At 34.3% G+C, this 17,398-nt stretch overlaps 1 protein-coding gene and 1 long non-coding RNA gene across 2 annotated transcripts; one reads left to right on the forward strand and one right to left on the reverse strand.

The window, feature by feature from the left end:
* The first annotated feature begins 273 nt into the window (after positions 1-273).
* Positions 274-10,006, forward strand: LOC114753923 (2-succinylbenzoate--CoA ligase, chloroplastic/peroxisomal). The gene is made up of 10 exons (XM_028942625.1): positions 274-544; positions 3,324-3,396; positions 4,015-4,183; positions 4,282-4,380; positions 5,141-5,238; positions 5,624-5,817; positions 6,442-6,569; positions 7,989-8,377; positions 9,039-9,238; positions 9,756-10,006. Exons 1-10 carry the CDS (start codon positions 345-347, stop codon positions 9,883-9,885), a joined length of 1,680 nt encoding a protein of 559 aa, XP_028798458.1. The 5' UTR covers positions 274-344; the 3' UTR covers positions 9,886-10,006.
* A 3,174-nt stretch (positions 10,007-13,180) lies between these two features.
* Positions 13,181-16,975, reverse strand: LOC114753920 (uncharacterized). Its single transcript, XR_003741075.1, has 2 exons — positions 16,770-16,975; positions 13,181-13,607 (listed from the first exon to the last, which is right to left on the reverse strand). It is a non-coding gene; the product is annotated as an uncharacterized LOC114753920 (long non-coding RNA).
* Between the last annotated feature and the right edge of the window lie 423 nt (positions 16,976-17,398).

The following is a 17,398-nucleotide window of genomic DNA, read 5'->3' on the forward strand; positions in this document are numbered from 1 at the left end:
TTTGAGTATTTTTCATGTTTAAGTTCCCAGTTTTGTCTTGTTTTGACTTGTTCTAGACTTCTAGTTGTATCCAGTTTTTCATTAAAAAAAAAAAAAATATTTTTCATATTTTCAGTGAGTATTGTGGAAACCTTTCCTACCTGATCCATGCGATTGCGAACGAGATCACCCTCTTATCCCAGCCAGATATGCTGGACGGTCCCCCACAGAATGCTTACTTGGGGACTTCTTACAGCAGCGTTCCAAGAGTCTCCACTAGTTGAACCCCGCCCGGTAGACTCCCTGTTTCGCTCTCAAAACAATTCACTTGCAAAGGGCTTCTTCGTCGAGGAATCTGGGACCGAATGGCTAAGTACTCCGATGCTCACATTTGCCAATGTTTGAGTCGATTGTTAACTTCCCGACGAAATCTTCCGGTCACAATTGCCAATGACCGTCACAAAACTGGAGAACAGTTCGTGCATGAAGTAGTAGCGTTGGCCTACGGTCTTCAAGAATTGGGAATTAAAGCAGGCGACGTTGTCGCCATCTCTGCTTACAACAGGTACCCTTCCAATCAATCTTCAGCTCCGACACTTTTTGTTTTTTGTGGGGCGAGTGGTTTTTCGATTCGAACTCGTACTCTAGCTTCTGGGGCGTTTATTTAATTTACATTCTTGAGAATTTTTGATAATTTAATGCGTTTTCTGGGTTCTGAAATGAAGTTTGATCAAGAAGTTCAGAACTCCAGACATCTGCTTCAATACAAGCTTTTGCGGCTTGATTTTGGTCTTGGGCCTTTTTGGGAAAAACAAAACATGATTTTACAAAAATGTGATTTTACGTGTTAATTTACAGGAAAACATTTGCATGAAAATATTTTTTAAAAATATTTACGAGGGATATTGGTCTTGGGTCGGTTGGGCCCCCAAATAAAACTACCCCCGTCAATAAACCAATGATGCAAAAGTACTGATTCTCTGCGATATGTGAGGTTATCCCTTTTTTGGCCAACGATATGCTCGGTTATATCAAGATATCCTAAACTAATTTTTAGGATCCTAAAATATTTGTTCCTAGCACTTAATATTTTAAATAAATTTTGGGTTCAATATTTTAGGATGACAGATATATTAAAATTTAGTTCAATATACTGGGTACTACTGAAAAAATACTCTAGTGTGTTTGATGCTAGATAGAGGGGGTTAATGAAAAATATTTTAACTATGGATAAAAAAATATTTTAGAATATTGGATGCTATTAAAAAATATTTCAGAATGCCCGGGTGTAAGGGTGTTAGAGAATAGGTGCTTCTAGAAAAATATTTTATGATGCCAAATGCACTAAATATTAATTTAGAATAGTGAATGACACTGAAAAAAATATTTTAAGGCACTAGATATATTTTTTTAAAAATAAAGAAGCGTGCACCCTCTCTGCTTTTCACTCAAAATGATGTACTCCTCTAATCCTATTTTTAAGTTACTTCTAATATATTTCACACGTATTAAGAAAAACCTTGAACTTCATGAAAGATAAAATTGTACAAACAAACAAACAAACAAACAACAAGCCTTATCCCACTAGGTGGGGTCGGCTACATGAATCACACGACGCCATCGTGCTCTGTCAACAACCCAATCCTTAGATATGTTGTTGATTAGGAGGTCTTGTTCAATGACCTCATTCAGCGTTCTTCTCGGTCTTCCCCTGCCTCTTTTTATGGGATTCCATCTTGTTTAATCCACCCTCCTCACCGGGGCCTCCAAAGGCCTTCTCTGCACATGTCCAAACCATCTTAAGCGATTTTCAACCATTTTCTCTTGGATAGGTGCCACACCGACTCTTGTTCTGATCTTTTCATTTCGAATCCTATCTTTTCTTGTATGACCACACATCCATCTCAACATCCTCATTTCTGCTACTCCGACTTTGTGCTCTTGTTTTCCCTTTATTGCCCAACATTCACTACCATACATCATAGCTGGTCTTATAGCAGTCCGATAAAATTTTCCTTTAAGTTTCTCAGGTACCTTCTTATCGCAAATAACTCCGGTGGCTTTCCTCCACTTTAACCAGCCAGCTTGTATTCTATGAGAAATGTCTCCATCAATTTCCCCATCCTCCTGTATAATGGATCCTAGGTATTTAAACTTTGATACTTGAGGAATAATTTGCTCTCCCATCCTCACCTCCAAATCCCTATTACCTTGCCTCCCTCCAATGAAAGATAAAATTGTACATATATACAAAAAAAATTTCAGTACCCTGTAAATAGGATCAAAAAATATTTTTCCTCTCTACTCCACGCATAGGGTGGAACGAAGTGTACTTTTATGTAATTATCATTTTTTATGATTCGTGTTGTGCATATATATATAATATCAAAACATTATGATTATTTCTTATTACATTAGCATCCTTTTGTTTGCCATTCTGTGTATTAAATAAAAATGCCCTGAATCTGTCCCAGCATCTCATAAAGCTGGCAACAGTGTAGATTTTGTCGGAAAACAGTGAGAAAATTAATAAGATAAATAAAATGCTTTTTCCTCAAATTATCTGGTTCAGCTCATAGTTCATTACGATTTAATTTAGTAAATTATTCTTTCTTATTTTGAAATGCTTTATCATGCACATTTTTTTATTGTATAAAATTCAAGTTGTCTTCCACTGAAATCTAATAAAAGAATTTTTTTTTTTTAATATGTAGCTAAAACTTTTTATATCAATATTATTTATCTTCAGTCCAAAAAAAAGTTATTTATTTTGAGATTTCTGACCGGGTGCATTTGGCTATGCATTAAGTACTAGAACCCGTTGAAAACTGTGGTTATTGACAAACATGAAAATTATTCACTTTAAAAGCTTCTCTGCTTGACGTTGAGCTTTTGACTTGCCTTTTACTATAGGGTAATTCATATACTTTGGGGTGTCTACCGAGTAGTAATGACTCTAATGGAAACATTATATTTGCGTGCTGGTCTGTGATGTCATTATAGATCAAAGCTATTGTTGTAAGATAGTGATTTGACTTAAGCAGGGTATGATAGTAATTTGACTTAAGCAGTGTGTGATGTATAACAAGGCATTTGAAGTTTTAAGTCGCACTGTCTCGCTCCAAGATAATGATGAATTGAATAAAATAAGAAGGGCACTGAAAAATTACTCTTTTACATCTAGTTTTAGATTTCAAGATTTTATCCTTCTCGCTTAAGTTTTCTTGGCTGTACATGATTTTTCTTTTCTCCCTTGCCAGCAGAAGAAACTGGTCAATGATTTGCCATTTGAACAGATCATATCCTATGAAACGTCTATTGATTTCTTTTCTTTCCCCTCTCAGTGATTTGTATCTGGAGTGGTTATTAGCCATTGCATTTGTTGGAGGGATAGCTTCTCTTCTGAACTATCGATGGGTAAGTAGATTTTCTGTTGACATGATCGATCCTTTTAGATGAGTGATGAATTATCATTGACCTGTTTTTATTTCTTCTTAATTTGAATATGAAGCCTTGCTGCTGCCAAGATGGCACTTCAACTCTATATTTGGAAGTGATTTTATTTCAACTTTCATTCTTATAAGCATCAAGTGATACAACACGCCTTATTGTTAAATATGAACAAATTCTTAAATAGATTGTTAACCAAAATGTCTTGTTCAATGACCTCATTGAGCGCTCTTTTTGGTCTTCCTCTGTTATTTTTTAGAGGACTCCAAACTAAGTTAAATATGAACTTTCATCTATCTATTCATAAGTTTTCCTTCTTCGGAGTTGATGGAGGGGCGGAAGAAGCATGACTCACATATAACTCCAATGGCATATTGTCACACATAGGAATGTGACTGTAATACAGGACAGGGAACTTAGTGTTATATTTGGAAAGTCATTTACCTTCTCTTTGAAACCATTTGGTGCATCGATTTACTTTATCTTCTTTGCACGCTCAATTTCCTTTTCCATAAAGTATGTTACGTACAAATGCTAGTGTTAAGCATTACACCTATTTTACCAATTAATTTTCTTCACCTGCAGAGCATTAAAGAGACAACATTGGCAATTAACTCCGTGAGACCAGTGATGTTGGTTACTGATGAGAGCTGTTACACCTGGTTCATAAACCTCCAAAAAGAGGATACCTCATCTCTTAGGTGGCATGTCTTTATAGGCTCCCCTTCCTCAGATTTTGTCAAGAAGTGGAATGGTAAATTTTGGGACCAATGTAAAAATATGCTATATGAAGCATTTTCTTTTTTCTTGGATTAAATAAGCTGTCATAATAATTGTTTTACTATTTGGCAGTCCTAATTCCAGAATTACTAAAGAAGCATCTCACAAAGCTTCCACCGTCTTGTTACTCCTGGGCTCCTGAAGGCGCTGTCGTAATATGCTTCACCTCAGGTTCAAGTCTTATTGTTGCTTTTCTAGAATACCCTATTTTATGCTTGTGGTTTGTGTACTTTCTAATTTTTTTGCCAACATTGATTTGTGTGTTTGTAAACAAGCACTATCACCAGAGAAGTGGTGGTGAGACCACTTATTTAGATAATGGATCAATCATTCTGCTGCCAAGATTGCAGGATTTGTGGTTACTGAGAACCTTTACCAATTGAATCCATATGACGTTAGGAAATAAGTTGTTCTCAGTTTGTGCAGTTCCTGGCAGGCAATCATTTGGTAACACAGCATTATTAGTCATAAGTAAAAAGCATTGGCTTGCTAGGTTGAAAATATTGATTTAAATGATTTTTTATGAAGGTATTAGGTGATTGGTGAGACCAATTTATGCAATGATCAGTTTACGTCGATTGTTTTATTAAATGGATTTTATCAAGTTTTACATATCCATCCACTGAAAGTATGAGGGATGGAATACTTTAAAAGAAAAAAAAGATGTGATGTTGAGGTTTAATTTCAAGTTATTTTCTTTAGAAAAAGTTTATTAGATGCCCTTATAAATCATAGTTATGGTATTTTTGTTCTAAGAAACAAAATGTCCAATGCAAAGTTCCAAAAATGCTGTTTGATATCTGAATGCAGATAATCTGGGGCTTGAATTCTTTATCGACTAATGATATTACTTCACCTATTACAGCACATATCTAATGCTTTGAGAATTCATAATCTCATAAAATTTATCTTATGTTGTTGTCAACTCAAGGAACCACGGGAAAACCCAAGGGAGTCACCCTAAGCCATGCAGCTCTGTTCATACAATCTCTAGCTAAGATCGCCATTGTTGGGTACAGTGAGGATGATGTATGCCTTTCTTGTTTTAGTTTCTAAAATCTGACTACTATTTGAACTGAAAGTAGTTGATGTTCTGATTTAAGTAATGTAGATTGAGGTGTTTGATTTGAGAAATGATACATACAGTTGGTATTTTATTAAACTAGATGTAAGATTCTGATGATTCTTTTCGATGGAAAGAGGGGGTATTTATTACCTATTTATTGCATTTAACTAATTTTAACTGATTTTTCATTATATGTAAATTAGTTATTTGAAGCTCATAATAAGGGCTGGAGGGAGTATATGAGATCAAGATGACATTGTACCAAACACCTGCTTACTTGATAATTCAAACTGAAAGAGTTAAAGAGAAGTTAAGTTTTACTTGTTTTTGAATTTTTCTTTGTAACAGATCTATTTGCATAGTGCTCCATTGTGCCATATTGGTGGATTGTCATCGGCAATGGCTATGTTAATGGTTGGCGGTTGCCATGTCTTGATGCCGAAGTTTGACGCTCAATCGGCTGTTGATGCCATAGAGCAATATACTGTCACATCTCTAATCACAGTCCCCGCAATAATGGCTGATATGGTGTCGTTAATTAGGTATATTCTGATTGACATACTTGTTCCGGGTATCACTGGTAACTGGTTTTGAAAAACTAACGGCTTTTATTTTAGTATAAAATGTTGCTCCATTCACTCTTCTGTCATTTATATTCTGCAATAAAAAAGCTGAATTAAATGATAGGGTAAATACATTTAACCACCTAGACTAAAGGGTAGTTGCAGTTTTATTACCTAAACATTAAAATGTAAAATTTTAAACCCGACAAAGAAAATGGAAAAAAGTAAAAGAAAAAACTTTTATGATTGAAAACTATAGATATAAGTTAAAACTAATGCCTACAAGTCAAGTGATTATCGCATAATACTTCATGTTTTAATCGCCCTTTTTGATTTCTCCCTTCCTTAATGTACCGCGTCAAGATAATGGGACTTTTTGACATTAATTGAAGTAATATGTTTTTTTTTTTTTAAAGATATTTGAAAAAGGATCAAGTTTCATCTTTTAGTAGCCAAAATATTGAATTTAAATTGTCACGCCTTCTCTGCTTGAAGGTCTTGCTATTTGCAGCTTGGGTTTCACCCAAGAACAATAATTCTGCATATCCTTTGTTTAATAAATATAATTTCATTGGCTTTTTTATTTTTTTGGCCTTCTGTCAGGGGCAAGGAGATCTGGAAATGTGGGGAATCCATCAAGAAAATACTTAACGGAGGTGGGAGCCTCTCAAATGAACTAATCATGTACTCCAGTATATTCTTCCCTAAGGCTAAGCTTATATCAGCTTATGGTAGGTATCTCTGGCATGGCGCTTTTTTTTTTCCGCTTTTTTTTCAGCTTTTTTTTAGCTTTTTTTTTACCATAATTTGTCTGAATAGCCTTCTCAGGAAGATTTCGTTTGAGACCTCTTAAATCTTAGGCTTTGTTTGGTTCAATGGAAGGGAGGGGAGGGGAGGTTAATTAAAGGGAAGGGAAGGGAGGGGAAGGGAGGTCATGGTTTTGTTTGGTTGGAGGGGAGGGGAAGGGAGGGGAGATTTCTTGTTTGGTTCATAAGGGGAGGGGAGGGGAGGGGAGGTAATTATAAATTGACAAATATACCCTTATCTCTATATTTAGACTAATTTATTTTTTTAATACAAACACGATATAATATATAATTATAATACACACATGTTATGATATGTATATATTAATACATATGATATGTATATATTGTATAATTATATAATTATATTATTATTATCAAATATTATTAGTGGCTAAAAAAGAGAAAGAAGTGAAAAAAGATTTTTAATAAGATGGACAAACTTGGAATATTAAAAAATTAGTATGGGTAGTTTGATTAATATTAGACATAATATTTCTCTCCCCTCTAAAAAACCCCAAATTTGGAGGGGAGCATGGGGAGGGGAGGGGAGCACTAAAAGACAAATTTCTTCCCTCCCCTCCCCTCTATTTTTCCCAATCAAACACACTTATCCCCTCCCCTCCCCTCCCCTCTCCTCCCCTTCCCTCAACAACCCTCCAACCAAACAGAGCCTTAAGAACTACAATTTTAATTAGAAGCAAAGGTAGTGACAGAATTTAAATTTAATGATTCAGAAAAGTGACAGCATCACTTGTGCTAGCATATTGATGGTCTGAAGACAAACATTAATTTCATCTAGGATTTAGAATACTTTAAATTTGACAAAGTTCATCTTGTCTTTTACGATTATAGTAGTTTAGATGAACTAGGATTATGGATCTATAAATAGCCCGAGGTTTATTCATCGTTAGACTTTTGCCTATATCGAGTATTTGGTGCTTTTAGCACTTTAATTTTATAGTGCATCCAACACATTAAACCATATATAAGATTAAGGTATTGGATATGATTGGAAAATAACCTTAGGGGGTGCTAGATTCTTCGAGAAAATGACACTAGGGTGTTGGATGCACTTAGGAAATAACATTAAGGTTTTGGGTGCTACTTTTCCCTAGATTTTATTTTAGGCTTTAGTGAATTCCTCTGAGTTTTCTTTGACAAAGACACCCTATAGTCTCAACACCCCTCCCCCCGGATATTTACTGAATAAAGATATACCAAAAAGACATGAATATATTACTCTATTCAAATCTTGTTAGTTACGTCTTCTTTGTCCAACAAATAGAAGTTCTTACTTACTGGCCTTTAATTTCTATCTGTAATCTGATTCACATATGTAAGGGATGACTGAGGCTTGCTCTTCACTGACATTCCTGACCCTCTATGACGCAACTCAAGAAAAGATTGGTCAGTCCTCTCAGATGGCTGTGAATAGAAGATCTGAGACAATAAAGTACTCCCAAGGGGTTTGTGTTGGCAAGGCTGCTCCCCATGTAGAACTCAGTATATGTGCAGATTCCTCTGGCCATGTTGGGAGAATTTTAACCAGAGGACCACATGTAATGATCCGATATTGGGATCAAACTTCGACAAGCTCATTAGATCCCTCAAATGAAGTCTGGCTTGACACAGGTGACATTGGATCAATTGATCAAAACGGTAATTTGTGGCTCCTGGGGCGAACAAAAGGTCGGATCAAGAGTGGTGGAGAGAACATCTATCCTGAAGAGGTAGAAACAGTGACAATAAACCTATTTGGATTATTTCTTAAAGCTTCATATTTCAAAAAGGACACACAACTAGAATAAAACATATTCATATGAATGATATTATTATATAGAATTCTCGTGAAGGGAAGGGGAAACTAATATATGGTCCCAATGAAGGAATGTGATTACTAAAAAGTTCCATGACTAGTGAATAACAAGTTTTAGAGCAAAAAATAACAAGAAGTTCCAGGTTGCTCCCTTGTGATTAAGACTTTTAGATTATTATATTTTTTCCTTAAGATCTGATAGTGATTTTCCCATAAAATTAATGGTGTCATTATTTTTTTTTTTTTTACAGTTTTATACGATTTACAAATAATTTTTATAATTTATGATTTTGTACCTTATAGTTTCATAAAGACTTGGTCTAATACTAGCAAAATTTCTGTCTTTAAATCTTATGTTTTGTCGATGAGCTATGCATGTTTAGAATATCAAGATAGCACATGATTAACCAGTTAAGATGACACCACTTGTAGAAATTTATCTGTGATGAAATTATAAGGACCACCAAAGTCACTAAATTAAATTGATTCCCTGTCTTTATCAATTCTTTATCTTACTTGATTTGTGGTCTTCGAAATTTTCATTGAGGTTTAAGCATACTGTTTATTTCAAATAGGTTGAAGCAATTCTTCTGGAACATTCTGGGATTGCTGCTGTAGTAATTGTTGGAATACCTAATGCTCGCTTGTCTGAAATGGTAGTTGCTTGTATCCAACCAAGAAAAGACTGGCAATGGTCAGAGCAGTCTGTTTCAGATGATCATCACTTGTCACCAGAGAATCTTCGGCAATATTGTATAGAAAAGAATTTAAGCAGGTATCTCATGCTATTTAATATTGGATGTAGGCATGTCAGGCTACTCAATGTGACTACCGCTGATCCTAGATATCAGAGTTAGATGAGGGGCTCATTTTGATCTAGATACTAGATTTCAATTCACTTTGTCTTTTAAATTTATAATTTTTTTCCCAAAACGTATTGATTGCACATAGAAGTTTTCATTAAGAGGTATTGGGGTAGTTACAATACATATGACTAGAAAGCGTATTTTAAGGAAACCGGCATACATTTGATATGAATGACTAAATCAACTAATTTTTTTAATATCCACAAATTATCTATATAGTTCTTATATTAAGAATAAGAGGAAATAATATTTTAAGAGAAACTGAGAAGCGAGGAAGCTCGTTTAAGTATGCATCAGTGTTTTAGCGATTCCTGTTCAACTAGATGTGCCTTTTGTATATTGCATAAAGTTTGAGGAACGAGTCACTTATAAATAATGTGACTTAATTTAATATATGGTACATATTTTCCATTGATTTCCTTTCAGGTTTAAGATTCCAAAAATGTTTATCCTGTGGAGGAAGCCCTTTCCACTCACTACGACGGGAAAAATAAGGAGAGACCAACTCCGAAAAGAACTCATGTATCAACTACATTCTTTGCATAGCAATATTTGAATATCTTGATTGATTTACTTTTAAGATGATGTACAAATTTATTTTTTCTTAATTCATTTCAATTCATTTTCTCCTTCCACCCCACAGTTTAACAAGTTTCTGTGACATTTTGTGCAAAGCATGTAGTAGCTTATTTCGCGTCCTCCCCCCCCCCCCCAAAAAAAAAAACACAAAAAAAACCAAAGGAACTAATGTTTCAAACAAAAGGGTGATAAGTTGAGGAAAGTGAGAAGGGATCTCTAGTGTCATTGCTGCCCAAAAGGAAGACGTAACCTTTTTCTGCCTTGATGTGATTAGGGTTTGTGAGGAATTAATATGTGTGTATATGTATATAATTCAATCCTGTCAACTTATTGAAAACTCTTGATCGAATTGGATAGAAGACTGATCTATCAATTCATCAGTCGACTAGCCAACCTTGAGTTGGATTTCAATACCATGGTTTTATGGGTGGTGATATTAGATCAGATCTAATTTTTGTTTTTGTTTTTGTTTTTGAGAAATCGTATACAGTTTTAAAAGAAAAACATAATTTTTACCCAAAAAGAGAGAGAGAGAAAGAGACATGATTTAACATGATATCTAATAGATAATTGGGGAAGGGATCCTCTTTCAATAGAGTTGGAAAACAAGCTGAGGCACAAAAATTGTGAGGGTCGGCTTTAGAATTTTTCCCTTTAAATGAAAAATAGTCTTAAAAGGACTAGTCCTATAGAGTCGATGGCTTAAACTGGTCAGTCTTGTAGGATCGAGGGCCAACCCATTTAGGCCCTTTTATAATTTTTTTAAAATTTTTTTGTATGATTCTAATATTATTATTTTTATGTTGTTAATGATATTTAGACTATTTAGTTATTATTATCATTTTGAAATTAAATTTCACAAAATGGTTTGATTGATCTAATTTTAGACAATAAAATTAAATTTTAAAAAATGGGTTAATTTGGACTTTAATAATAATTTGATTTATATTATGTGTTGATGTTTTTAAACTATATATATTTGATAAGAGAGTAATTTTTATACTTACATAACTTGAGATTCTATAATTGGAATTAGAAATTTATGAGTTTCAACAATAATACTTCTCAAACTAAAATAAAATAATAGCTAGATTGCAAAATTTAAAAGTGAAATTCCTATAAAAAAAAAAGTTGATATTTTTTCTTTGAAAGAAGAGCATATTCATGAAGAAGAACAATTGATTATAATAATGATGAAGTTTTAAAAAATTAATAATAGTGTTTGTCCATTGCACATTGCACTATTAATAAAACTTTTGGATGTTATTATCTTGTTAATGGATGTTTTAAATTTTCTTGGATGTTTATGGATATTTAGATATGATGATATTTTATATTTGTGACTTAATTTTATTCATATTTATATATTATATTAATAATTTCATTAGTTTATTTTTAATTTTTATAAAAATTAATTTTATTCACATTTATGTCTTATATTAATAATTTCATCAGTTTATTTTTATTTTTTTGATAAAAATATGAAAAATAACATTTTTTAAAATGAGTCAAAAGCCTGTTGGCCAGTCATGAACCTGTCAGCTTGAAGGCCAGGCCTAGCAAATTGATATATTTTTGAAATTTTAATCCCATAAGGTTGGTCTTTTTAAGCCCATCGTCCTGTAGGGCCAGCCTGTATTCCTACTTTTATTTTTCAACATGCTAGATTGTATGTAAATATTCCATTTGGATGTCACATATTTTTATTTTAATTCTTTTGGGTAAGAAGTCGCATATTTTTATTTAGACAACACAGGTTTTATTCAAATAGTTTATGTGATGTTCAGACTACATGGGTTTCACTTATAGCTGTTTTGATATCTTTTATTTTAAGAACTGTCATGTAAATTTTTTTAATTAATACTTTCGTTGAACCTTACCAAGACAGAATAATTGAGGAGGAACATTTGGAAGATTCGAAGAATAGCTAACGTTTCAGTTTATTACATACTTTAGAGTAGTAATATAAAATCATTAGTAAATTTCGAAAAGTTTAGTTACATATGGTACAAATTGCCAGCCTTCTTGTTTCAAACGGATAATGTTTATTTGGAGTTATTTAATATAAACACTTATAATCACGTTCGTATAAATCAAAACAAAACTTTCATCTAATATCCCGTTAATCATAATTGAAAAACTACTTTTAAAAACTTTAATCCTTATTCTAAACAAGCCCTACATGAGTATCTAAAGCCTTTGATTAACCAAAATGCATGAGATAATTGCTCCAAATCTTTGTTTTGTTTACATAATTGCTATTTATGCACATTAAGTGAAATTCTTTTCATTACATCACTGGCTTTTGCCCCATGGCGAGCCTTCAATCACTATCTTACATAATCTGAGAACGATTCTCATGTTGAGGTTTGTAGTTTCAAAATTTTCACAATATCACGTCTCAGATTGCTTTATTTCACCATATCTGTCTCTGTTCACTGTGTCTGTCTTACAAATTAGTCGCTTTTATTTTATTGACAAGGGCTTCAAATGATGCGTTACAAAACAGTGAGCTTTTTAGCTTTTCCAACGTAATAATGCTTGGGAGTTTCACATTCAACCATGTGCATCATTGCATAGGGAAGGCATTGTTGTTATAGTTACAAATATCAATGCTTAAAACCAATCAATATATTTACATTAATGAGTGATTAAAATTTGAGGGGGGGGGGGGGCTACATAAACTAATCAAAATCCATGCCAATTGTTAACTAATTCTATCCATATCTAATTTTCTCCATTCCAATATTATTTCCATTCCATCTTTTTCTTGGGTTCCACGTTTACCCTTCCATCTGTTGAAATATGGCTAACCAAACAACCGTTGAGAAAGCATGACAGTGGACCTTCATAAGTTATGCATAGAGGTGGACAAAGTAAAGTTAAAAGGTAACACTTGTTCCAAACGTCCCAAACAAATGAAGTTGTACTTCTATAGTGATATTGAAAGAATGGTCTATATAGCCGCTGAGCTAAAAAAACTCATGAAAGTTCATAAACAACTTAAGGACTCAATGCAAGCTAAGTAGAAAATTTAAAACATTTATAATTAACCTTCCAAAAAGCCTTTACCTCTTTAAAATGACTTGTCCATCCTCTATCTCTAATGAATTAACCAAAGAATAACTTTGAAAACTTGCAAGAGTTTTTACTATTTAACTAATTTCAACTAATTTTCTTAATTTAATTAGTAAATAAAGCCTTAAAGAAGCGATCAAATGAAGTTAAACATAGCAGGGATAAATTTTTGCTACGCTATTCAAGGCAATAAATAGTAGGAATAATTATTAAGAGCTAACCCTATACACATTCAAATTCAATTCATGAAACAAATGTTGTTGGTTTTAATACAATGATAAACGCAACATCAAAGTTCAAGAGGAGTATAGGACTGCAAGAGTCAAAGTTCACATGTCAAGCAAAAGATTTGTAATACTATGAAGCTAAAGAGGAGCTTTATAAAACAGTGGCGATTTACACAGCCAATGAGAAGATGTCGAAGTGAGTTCAGACATCTAACAACCCAAGCTATATAGAAAATCAAAATCTCTATTCATTACCAGACGGTCGACCCTCATTCTCATCTGAAGAACGCCTATTTTGGGAATTCTCATCATTGGGGTTCCTCCCTTTAGGCCTCCTCTCATTCCATCTTGCCCAAATCCACCTTGCAATAAGGATTCCTCCCAATGCATAAACCTGGAATTAATAGTAAAATTATATACTAAAGATAAGTTGCCCCGGTATTGCTGGGAAATATTTAAACTTGTTAAAACAAAAAAGAGATGATAGATTCAAACAATGATAACACTGTCCAAAAGTATTATCGCTTGATGTGACCATAAAAATCATAAACCGTGTCAATCGTCCTTGTGTGTGTATTGGCAAAAGTTATATTTTGCAAACATACATACAAACATATATACGACAAGCCAAACCTTTTGCCAGTTGATTAGCATGGACAAATTCAATCAGTCAAGGATGGCATATAGTCTCGAGATAGCCGATTGCGATATTCAAGCCCAAAAGACAATCAAAGTCAACATAAACTAATTATACCTGGCGCAATGTTCCAGTTCAAGTCAAGTTTTGCAAGGGGGGAAAAAAGAAGACGACAAGAACCATATATTACAAGGGTTTCAGGCCGTCAGATTTCTTATGAGTTTTTTAAAGATATTGATCGCAGGGTAATACATTCACACACCTTGTCCCCTTGGGATACTTTCGAGAGTAAAGAGTATTAATTAGATCATTATTCAATTTCATGGGTCTCTTCCAATTTATCCACAAATAACCTGCCCTCTGCGGCAGCATTTTCTACCTAGCAACGAACATCTGTCCTTCGGTGAATAACCATATGAACCTCCAATAAACATTATTGACCACAAAAGCCTAACCCAAATGGCATCAATAGGGGGAAGCTCCCCAACCCTCAGTGAGACACTGGGTTTCCAGCTGTTGTGCAACTGACCAATGATGTGGTTCAATCCATGACTCAAGGCACTCCAACCAAAATATAAAATTGAGAAAATATGTCAGGTGCTCATAGAAGCATTTACAGTAAAGGTACCCTTCTTGGCAATACATCGATCATTCCCTAACCATAAATCCATTGTTTCAATAGCAAAGTGACCATACATGCTAAAAGTATATAACGCATCAAAGTTGTGTCGCTTCAGACTCAAGATGGTGCACCGTGCCCCACAATACAGGCACTGTGCACATCACAAGCCAGGTACATGAGAATCTTTTCATCGAAATCCCTCCCTCCCTGCTGAAGTGTGCTCCTAGATGGCCAGACTCCCCCTCTCTGTATTCTTCTGCTCTCCTTCCCCACCTGTCTCTATTTCTCTTTTTTTTTCCCTCTTTGCTGTGTTGTTCTCCCTCTTCTTTCTCCTACCCCCTATATTCTCTCCCTTTTCTCTCTCTTTTCTACTTCTTTGGTGCTTTTTCATAGTTTACTTCCAATGTATTCTATCTTGTCCCTATCTAATTTTTTTTCCCCTAATTTTATTTTTGTCCGTGAAATACCTTAATTTCCACAGAAGATGTTAAAGAGAATTATTCACCCAAAACCAAAAAAAAAAAAACGAAAAAAGAAAACAAGGAAGAAAAAATTCAATAGCAAATAAGTTTGATTCACGAAAAAACAAAATGTTGGTAACGCCATTTTGTAGTTTGTGCTTGATGCTTGATACATTTGGAAATTGGATGCTTGTTGGAATTTGTCAGTCTTTTGTTCTCTTCTTTTCATATTACAACGAAAATAAGCTTTTTATGCGTGAGCACTGCATTTAACTGCTGCAACTCAATGTGCTGCAAGCAGCATGCTAGCAGGCGGCGAGTTATGAAGGAGCAAGGAAGTTTGTAATTTCTGATATGTGTGCCAATAATGATGACAGGGTTTCTTCTTGAGAAAATTCATTCCATGACGCCATATTAAGCATTGAACACATGAAATACGGGTAACTACACTTTTAGTGACACAAATAAAACACTTGAACATCACATCGAATAAGATGGGGACTCAATTAACTTCATAAGTTTAGGGAATCATCTTATCATCCAAATACTAATGCAGTTGTGTCACACGGTCAAGGTTTAAAACCAAAGCATGAGATCATTCAGAATATGCAGGGGAACTGTCGGGTATAAGGATATTATTGACATATGGGATGTGAACCATGTGAGTGTGGGTGTTTGTGGTATTTTCCATTTGACAGTTAGTGAGAGAGAGGGGCTATATAACAGGAACCTGGTTATTGGAAAGGGTATGGAAAATGTGGTGAGTGAATTGGGGAGAGTTCATATGCCTCTCGAATGCATAGGGTAGTGTGTTTTCTCTGTTTAGGTTTACCTCCATTAGACCTACACTCTGTGGAGGAGTATTTCTAGTTGAATAATACATATTTCAGAGCTGTGATTCTATCAGAAACATATCAAAGGCAGCCTAACAGAGCCTCATATTAATGACTGAATACTTTTGAGTACCAACACAGATGTACTGCAGAAAGTAAATTTTTAGTTAAATAAGACTGGTTGGTCCCGAACAAAAATTACAAAGCTTCTAGGATAGAATTTTTTCCAAGACAAACTTAATCTACAAACACAATCTTTGGATACCATAGAGTTCAGCAACAGATTTAAATTGACATTGAACCTCTCAATTATCAAAATCCAGTGGTTCTTAAACAATATGTGATTGCATAAACTTTAGTTTTAACTATATATTTTTCCATGTCTAATACAAGGATGGATAACAACATGATAGAAAATTTTAAATGGGAGAATAATTTAATTTTAAAACATTTTTCGATGGGAAATTCCAAATTGAAATTTAATTTAAATAGTAAGAAAAACAGAGAGAAGACTATAAATAAAATTACTAATATAATTAAGAGAGGCAGTAGCCCAATGCAAGATGTCCTGCCCATGAAGCTTGTGACTACTGAATTATAGAGAGAACCACATTGTTCATGACTGATAAACAATGTGACTTACAAATAATTTTGTAGAGAATTTATCGATCTATAGATATGGATATAGATTCTTCCACAAAAAAATTCCGAAAAAGACTGGTGTGATCGAATAAGCTCCAATTCTGATTCTCTGTTAAATATTTATTAGTTCTTTATCTTTTGTTCCCTTCAATATTCAGATTCTGGTTCCATCATAAAAACCTGGAAGTTATGCTGCTGATTATTAAACTTAGAGCACCTTCACTAGACCATGACAAACACTTGAAGTAAATTTATGAAAGAATAGTTTCTAATATGTGGTCCACCTCTTCGATTTCATAAACATGCAGCCAACAACTCGTAGCGAATGAAGGCATTCAAAAACAGCAAAACAAAACAATACCTGCCAGAGTATAATAGGATTGGAAGTTTTGGCAGACTCTTCGGCCTCAGTCTCCAAAGGAGGAGGAACAACCGACTGGGTTTTTGGAAACCTCACAAAGCTAGGCTTAGCACCATCGTTCCCAGTACTTTCATCATCCACAGTCCCAGTTCGCCTCTCGACCTCTTTACCAGAGGCCTCAGTAGAGTTGTCTTCAAGAAAGGCAAATCAACTTAAAATTAGGGAAGAAAGGGGAAAACGAATCTGGGAGCTTTAGGGTCTTCCTCCTTTATCACGATTTCTCTGTTGTTGGCCATTTTGACGATGGGACTAATTCCTCAAACGACGGAGATAACTCTGTGGGATGGAAACAGTGGTGAATGACGAAAAACCAAAAATATAGAAAGTCGGGTGAAGAGTAGGAAACTACAAAGGAATTCGAGAAACAGCAGGAGGAGGTTGGCTCCAGTCGCTCTCCAGAGCAATGTTTTAAAAGCGGACTGCACTTTGGACCGGGAAGACCCACCGGGTCAAGGGTTGATGAAAGGTAAGCAGGAACGGTAAAATAATACTCTTCTGATACTTATATAAAATCTATTTAATTAATTTGATTAGATTAAAAAAGTTAGGTAAGTAGTTAATTATAAAAA

Source organism: Neltuma alba, unplaced genomic scaffold (genome assembly GCF_004799145.2).
Source record: "Neltuma alba isolate B1F8T4 unplaced genomic scaffold, ASM479914v2 tig00008285_pilon, whole genome shotgun sequence".
Lineage (NCBI taxonomy): Eukaryota > Viridiplantae > Streptophyta > Magnoliopsida > Fabales > Fabaceae > Neltuma > Neltuma alba.